This window comes from Arachis duranensis, chromosome 10, assembly GCF_000817695.3.
Source record: "Arachis duranensis cultivar V14167 chromosome 10, aradu.V14167.gnm2.J7QH, whole genome shotgun sequence".
Taxonomy (NCBI): Eukaryota; Viridiplantae; Streptophyta; class Magnoliopsida; order Fabales; family Fabaceae; genus Arachis; species Arachis duranensis.
In genome coordinates this window covers 73,630,968-73,639,348 of record NC_029781.3, presented here as the reverse complement: position 1 = coordinate 73,639,348, position 8,381 = coordinate 73,630,968, and the positions used below count along the sequence as shown (strand labels likewise).

Below are 8,381 nucleotides of genomic sequence, written 5' to 3'. Positions count from 1 at the left end.
TACGGTAGGACCAGAGGACCGAGGCGAGCTCGTCAGCTCAAGCGCCCTTTTTATTATCCAGCCACTTCTTAAGCCCTAGCAGTATGAACTTGTCGGTGAACTGTGTTCCACTGAGGAGAACCTCTGTCTTATGCCCAAGCCAGTGAGGAACTCCGTGAATTTCTTGTCGGTGAACTGTGTTCCGTTGTCTGAGATAACAACCTCCGGGATACCGAACCGCGTTATCACTTGCCTCCATATGAACTTCCTGCAGTTGGACGAGGATATACTGGCCAGCAGCTCGGCTTCTATCCATTTGGTGTAGTAGTTAATGGCGACTATGAGGTACTTGACTTGTCCGGGACCAACCGGGAAGGGGCCCAAGAGATCGACTCCCCATTGTGAAAATGGCCGGGAGGACGTTAACAAGCTTAGTTCGGAGGGCGGTGCCTTGTGGAAATTGGCGTTTTGTTGGCATCTGACACACTTCCTAACGAATTCCTGGGAGTCAGCCATCATTGACGGCCAATAGTATCCGGCTCGAATTAATTTTCTTGCCAGGGCTTTGCCTCCTATGTGATGGCCGCAGCACCCTTCATGGACTTCCCTGAGGACGTAGTCTGTTTGGTCGGGGTGCAGGCATTTCAGCAGGGGCTGGTTGAATCCTTTCCTGAACAATTGACCTTGGATGATCGCATACATGGCTGCTTCCCTTCTTAGTTTCTTAGCGTCTTTTTCGTTGTCGGGAAGTCTGTCATTTTCTAAGAAGTCGGTGATGGGGTCCAACCATGAGGGGCTTAGCTTCGAGAGGTGCAGGGTGACTGCCGGCTCCTTCATCATTCCTTGGATTAGAGATCGGTTGCCTCCTCGGTTCCCTTATAAGATAGGAGAATTCTGAGAGTTTACCGTCTCTTATGGCTTGCTCTAATGCATCTCTCAGGTCAAAGCAGTCCTGTGTTTGGTGTCCATAGCCCTTGTGGTAGTCACAGTAGAGGTTCTTGTTTCCCCCCGTGCGGTCTTTGAGTGGTCGGTGCTTCAACAAGATCCCTTTCTTGGCTATTTGCTGGTAAACTTCCATGATGGGGAGAGTGAGTGGAGTGTAGTTTGTGAACTTTCCGATTCGGGAAAACAGTCTGGGTGCCTTGCTTGGCCCTCCTTCTTTAACTTGTTCTTTCTGCCTCTCTCCATTACCCTGTTGCCTCAGTTGATTGTAGCCGTTGTGCCGTTTATTGGCAGCCACGACCTGGCTAACTTCCTCGTCATTTAGGTATTCCTTAGCCACCGTTTGGATTTCGTGCATCATCCAAACCGGTTTCGTGGTGAGATATTTTCGAAAGTCCTCGTTCAGGAGGCCGGTCATCAGATAGAGGCTGGCCACCGAATCGGTTAGGCTGTCAATTTCTAAGCATTCGTCGTTGAAGCGGTCCAGGTATTTCCTGGTCGGCTCCCCGGGCCTTTGGATTATCCCGAGCAGGTTGATCGGGTGTTTTGCCTTCACTATTCGTGTTGTGAATTGAGCCAAGAAAGCACGACTGATGTCCAAAAACTCATAGATGGACCCTTGCGGGAGGCTGTTAAACCATCGGATCGCAGGTTCGGCTAGGGTGACCGGGAAGGCCCGACACCTCACCTCATTCCCTACTCCCTCCAGATTCATTCTAGCCTCAAAAGCCGTGAGGTGTTCCAGAGGGTCTTGGGTTCCATCGTACCTCATGTCCGTTAGTTTGTCAAAGTGCTTCAGCAACCGGACCTCAAGGATGGACCGATGGAACGGGGTGGCGCCCATTATCACAGGTTGCCGCATCCTCACATGCCTTCCTTCTTCGCCTTCGTGATCTCGTCCCTTGTGGCGTGTTTCCTTGCCTCGGGAGTAGATGATTGTGTCATTTCGTCTTCTCGGGATGGGAGAGTCTTCTCGGGTGCTTTCCACTTCCGTTCTGGAAGCGGAGGCGTGCCAGGGGTGACTCCGGTGGGAATCTCTCTCCCGGCTCTCTGGGGACGGGGAGTAAGTAGGATCGGTGGTCCGTCGATCGTGCTCCTGATCGGCTAGTTGTCTCTCCAGATTTTGGACTCTGTGGCGTAGCTCCTGCATTATTCGAGCGCTGTCACCGCCAGTTCCTCCGAAAGGTCGCGTCTCTCACGTCCTTGTGCGCGGTTCGATGCGTTGTTGGGGGGACCTTCGTCGTCCTCCCGGTGAAGCGACAGAGGCTGCCGCCTCTGCGCTGGCACAACTTCCATAACAGCGTGTCCCCACAGACGGCACCAATGATCGGGATCACGGTTACCGGACAGTTCGGGTAGAGGTGTGAAGTGACAGGATTGCCTCGTCTCGAGCGGGTGTGCCGGGTTTGATCTTCTGAGTAGCCAGACTCTCGTTGTGGAAAGATGGAGGGCGGTCACCTGCAAAGACACTCCGACGCTCTAGTCAGTCAGTGTGCAGGCGAGAAATGGTTAGGTAGGATATGTGACGTTGATGAGAGAACTTTTGCGTGGTCTAGAAATTTGCGGATAAATCCTCGTTGCAAGTATAGTTTCTAAACCTTCAAAAGTCCTTTCATACAAACGTTTTGGGTGTCACAAGTAACAAACCCCTTTAGAAATTGTTAACCGAGTATTCAGACCTCGGGTCGTCTTCTCAAGGAACTGCAAAGAAGTATGTTCTTATTATTGGCTATAAAGGTTGTGAATTCGGGGTTTAGAAGGTGAGAAGCAAGTGATTTAAATGACAAGTAAAGTAAATGGCAATTAAAAATAAACAAATAACTGTAAAACAACTTTTGGCAAGATAAGGGAATTTAGAGGTCTAACTTAGTTATCTCTCTCAACTATAATAAAAGTTGAATCTAAACTCCACTTGGTCAACCTTTACCAGGGCAAGGGAAAGTCAAGGGACTAATTAAATTGACCTTTGAATCCTAATTATTTCCTAAGAAAAGGTTGGGATTATTTAGGTGCAGCTCAATTAGCAAGATAACGATTATTAATTATGTTGAGTCTAATAACTGTTGAGTTACTAAATTCTTAATCAGAACCAAAAGGAAAAAAAAAGTAAAATTGCTGGAATAATAAAAATATCCTTAAATGGGAAGCAATGACAACTTAATTCAAAGAGAATAATTATAAACTGAAAATACCTCAATTATCATTAAATAAAAATGTCATCAACAGCCAATTGGGCAACATCAATCAAACATAATAAAGGCTTCAGAGTAATCAAAATATAAAAGAGAAATTAAATAGTAAAAAGGAATATTAAACCTGGGATCGAGAGTCACTCTAGAAAGCTAAGAGAAGTCCTAAATCCTAATTTCTAAAAACACTATCTAAATCCTAAGAGAGAGAGAGGAGAGAACCTCTCTCTCCAAAACTACATCTAAAACATGAAAAGTAAATTATGAGAGGCATGATTATGAATGGATGCATTTCTTCCACTTTATAGCCTCTAATCTGTGTTCTCTGGGCCGAAAACTGGGTCAGAAATAGCCCAGAAATCACTTCCAGCGCTTTCTGGTCCGTACAGGTCGCGGAAAAGTGACGCGGCCGCGTCGTCCACGCGACCGCGCGGATTGGGTGTTGGCTAGGTCACGCGTCCGCGTGACCCACGCGTTCGCATCGCCTGGCGTCATGGGAACTATGGTAAATTATATATCAAATCGAAGCCCCGGACGTTAGCTTTCAAACGCAACTGGAACCGCGTCGTTTGGACCTCTGTAGCTAAAGTTATAGCCTTTTGAGTGCGAAGAGGTCAGGCTAGACAGCTTAGCAGTTTTTCCAACTTCTTGCATTCCTTCCACTTTTGCATGCTTCCTTTCCATCCTCCAAGCCATTCTTACCCTGTAATCTCTGAAATCACTTAACACACATATCAAGGCATCTAATGGTGATAAGAGAGGATTAATAATATGCAAATATAAGTCCAAAGAAGCATGTTTTCAATCAAAGCACATAATCAGGAAGGAAATATAAAACCATGCAAATAGTATGAATAAGTGGGTAAAGAGTAGATAAAAACCACTCAATTGAGCACAAGATAAACCATAAAATAGTGGTTTATCAACCTCCCCACACTTAAACATTAGCATGTCCTCATGCTAAGCTCAAAAGAAGCTATAAAGATGAAGAGGAAAGGTGAAATGTTATGAAATGCAACCTATGTATATGAATGCAGCTACATGCAAAATGTTTCTACCTACTTGGTTTAAAAGTAAATAAATTCTCCAAGAATAAATATAAACCAAATTCCACTAATTCAAATTACACAATAAAAGATAAGTAAACTTGTAAGAAGATAGCTCATGAAAGCAGGGAACATAGAATCAAGCATTGAACCCTCACAGGAAATGTATATGCACTTCTAATCTCTCAAGTGTCTAGGGTCAATCACTCTACTCTTCCCTAGTCATGCTTTCTAACACTTTGTTCTTCATCTCACCAATCAACAATATTTAATGCATCAATGCAAACATCATGAGGTCTTTTCAAGGTTGTAATGGGGCTAAGGTAAGGGTAAGGGTATATATATGGCTAAGTGAGCTTTATAAAGTGAATCCTTGATTAGTCTAAGATCTCACCTAGCATACATACACTCTAAAGTAATCATACCTAGCTACCCATAATTTTTTCCACTTTTGTATTACATGCTCATGTTTCACTTTTTATGTTTATCCCATGTGTATTATTTTCATTGGGGAATTTCTTTTTGTATCCCCTTTTATTCAGATGCTGAAATTTTTTTTTTTTGATGCACATGGTAATTGAATCACTTTGATTTTCTTATGAGCATGTTTTCCAAATTTATTTTTATTTCTTTTTTAATCTTTCTAACCCTATGTTTCTATCACTCATGTTCCCACAAGGTTTCCCACATTTAACTCTATTCATGATTTTCTATCTTAAGCTAACCAAGGATTCAACTTGGAATTTTTATTTTGTTTTTCTGCTTAAGGCTAGTATTGTGGTTTATAGAACAAGAGGGGATTAAAAGCTCAAGGGGGCTAACAAAGGTGATGTAAAAGGTAGGCTAATTTTGGGATAAGTGAGCTAGAATTAACAATGGCCTCAATCATATGCAAGTATTTAAATACACTAAATATTGGATATATAGAATGAAACAAAGCTAAGATTGCAATCATAGAGAAGTAAACACACAAGAATAAAATGTCTATGGTTAAATAATGTAACCATGTAAATAAGCTCAAATCTCACAGGTTGTGTGTTCTTTGGCTCAAAAACTATGTTCCAATTACAACTTCAAACAAATTTTTAACATAAAAATTTTCAATTTAAATTAGTGAAATTTTTCAAAAATAGGATTTTAAAAGAAATGTATTATTTTAACCAAGTAGTAACTAAATGCACAAAATCATCAAATAAATATGCAATCAAATATGCAGATGCAACAATAAACAAATAAAGAAAATAAGATTATTGGTGTTGAAAAAAAAGTACTAACCCACGGAGATCGGTATCGACCTCCCTACACTTAAAGATTGCACCGTCCTCAGTGCATGCTGAGATGTGCAGGTGGACGGGTTGTTCCAACTGAAGCTTTTCTTCAAGATTTTGCAGATGGACTTGTCTGTCTCCCCATGTAAACGTCTTCCGCTTCCCTTCCGGTTGGCCATCCTGAAAGAAAAAGGAAAGAAAAGTAACCCAAAAATAAAGATAGAAAGTAAATGAAATATGGGTTGAGTAATGCCAAATGATAATGGTCTCATTTACATGGAAGCTTCAACATGTACGTGAGAAAATGATAGAAGCCATGGCATACCAGTGGTATAAAATTTGTAACATAGGGGAGGAGAGTGTAAGACAATATAAATTCATGTCAATGCAAAATTAATACAAATAACATAAAAGATTGACTTAAATAGTATTGCCCAACAGTGTAAAACAAGTTACCAAAATAAATTCAAGAAAAGATGTAACAGTTGAATAAGAAGGGATATTTAACACCAATGGAAAAATAAAAAATTCAGAAAAAAAAATAAAAATATGCACAGATTTAAAATGTAATGAATGAGATATGCAAATAAATTAAAATAAAATAAAAAAATAAGAAGAATGAGAAGGGAAAGAAGGGAAGAGGAAGTAAATAAGAAAAGAGAAGAAAAAATTAGGATTTGGAGGAGAGAAAGATAAGATATATGGCAGTTTTAGGGTGAGCTGTGCGGCGCATGCGACGCGGCCGCGGAAGGCACGCGTTCGCGTGGGTACGCGTCAGGTAAGACGACGCGATCGCGTCAGTCACGCGGTCGCGTGACCCGTGTTGCGCTGTTGGCGCGAGTGCAGCCTCGCTCCAGCACAATTCTCTGTTCGATTCAATTTAATTGCCAAAATTGGGTGACGCGATCGCGTGGGGCACGCGATCGCGTGAGTGTGCATCAGAAAATAATTAACGCGGCCGCGTCGGCAACACGGTCGCATGACAAGGATTGTGCTTCCAGCACCACTCTCGCACAATATGGCATTGTGCACCCTTTTACGTCGAAAATGCAGGGCACGCGGTCGCGTGGGAGGCCATACTTCCCATTCGACGCGGAGGCGTCAGCGACGCATTCGCGTGGGTCGATATGTGCCATTAGCACGCCTCCAGCCACGCTCCTGCGTGACTTTCTATTCACTTTTAATTTTCCTTTCTCTCCAAGCGATGCGGATGCGTCGCTGATGTGATCGCGTCGCGTAGCGAAAATTTTTTTTATATATGCATAAACAATGCAGAATGCAGTGATTAATATGAGTGCTATGCATGATTCCAGGTTTACTAAAGTAAAATGAAAAGGAAATAAAAATAAAAACAAATAATGATGAAATAAACTGAAAAAGAAACGACCATACTATGGTGGGTTGTCTCTCACCTAGCACTTTTAGTTAGAGTCCTTAAGTTGGACATTGGAGGAGCTTCCGATTAGGGTGGCTTATGTTTAAATTCGTCCAAAAATCTCCACCAGTGCTTGAAATGCCAATAGCCTCCGAAGTCCCAAACTAGGCATGTGAAGCTTCTGAACAGCTTCAAACAGATTTTTAGGTTCCTGGGGTGATAAATGTCAGAATAAACTCCAGGATTCCAAGCCTTGCTTTTAAATCCGCCTCCGTTTTGATTTGTAAGTTTCCATTCGGGCGGGTTAAAAAGTAGAATCTCACTGTGGTGACCAAACGTTCTCTATGATCCATGCAATTGAGCATGATACCAATCCGTGTACTTCGAGGTGAAGCGTGGAACTTTATTGAACCTTGTGCACCAGCTCTGAGTACGAGCCATTTCCCTTTTACTCTTAAAGCCGCAGAGAGCTCTAAGCTGGCCATCTGTTTCGAGTAAACCATATTCAAGTGAATAAGTAAAGTCATAAGTTAAGGATTGTACCCATTTGAAGCTTGTGTTAGGTGGTAGTAGCCTTGGGATAGGTGTTTTTGGTGGTTTTGTAAGTTCTACTCCCTTATACTCTTCTGTGAATTCCTCCACTTCTTTGCAAAGATCTTCAATTGTATCTGTGTCCTGGTCAAAGTCTTCCGTGTCTTCCTCATCACTCAAGTCATAGATTGGAGGTTGAGAGAAATCTACCTCCGCATCATCTTCATATTCACTTGGGGAAGATTCTTCGATCTCAGAGAATTCACTTGCGGACGCAAGTTTTCATCACCAAGAGAGCTAGACTTGTGAATATCACCATCAAGGGAATTTGCTTCTTGGATTATTCCGTCTGATTCCTCATAAACGACTTGCCTTGGAGATTGTACAGTATCTTCCTTAGCATCAACTGTAGCATCCTAGACGGAGTTTTCCTCAATTCTGGATTACCAAGGAAGTTCAGCATCGCCTAGATCTTCAACCAACTCTTCTTCTTGAACAAAAACAGCCTCTTCTAATTGTTCTAGTACAAATTCATTCTCTGCCTTGTCCACTGGAGTCTCTAGTATTTCTTTCATGCTACGCTCTTCATCGGGTTGTCCACATGGAGCTGTGGTTGATCCTTGTATATTTGAGCGTTTAGTGGCCCATTGGATTAGTGCGTGCTCCAGTTGTTGAATGGTTGTTTGAAATTTAGTTATTGTTTCTTTTAGGCGATCCTCTGCTTCGCGGTTTGCTGGACTTAGACACGATACATAGGGAAGTAGTGATGACTGGGAACGATTGAATTGGTATTGGGGTAAGGAAGGATCATATGATGGCGACTGGTGAAGAGAAGCTTGTGAGTGTGGTGGTTCGAGCTTATGTTGAAAGGACGGTTTATATGCACGGGGTAGGGCTTGTTGGTAGTTACAAGGTTGTCCACCATGTCTTTCAGCTGGGTATCGCGGTAGAATGGTCTTTGTCCAGGATATCTCGGAGGGTGTTGTTGCCAAAAGGGTTGATTAGATCCTTTTGGTTCCATCCATCCTTGATTGGTCTGACCTTGATGCAC

The 8,381-nt window shown here is 42.7% G+C and overlaps 1 protein-coding gene across 1 annotated transcript; it reads right to left on the bottom strand.

The window, feature by feature from the left end:
* Nucleotides 1-733: 733 nt before the first annotated feature.
* LOC107470227 (uncharacterized) lies at nucleotides 734-2,071 on the bottom strand. The gene has a single exon (XM_016089618.1). The coding sequence runs from the start codon at nucleotides 2,069-2,071 to the stop codon at nucleotides 734-736; it is 1,338 nt and encodes a 445-aa protein (XP_015945104.1).
* Nucleotides 2,072-8,381: the final 6,310 nt, after the last annotated feature.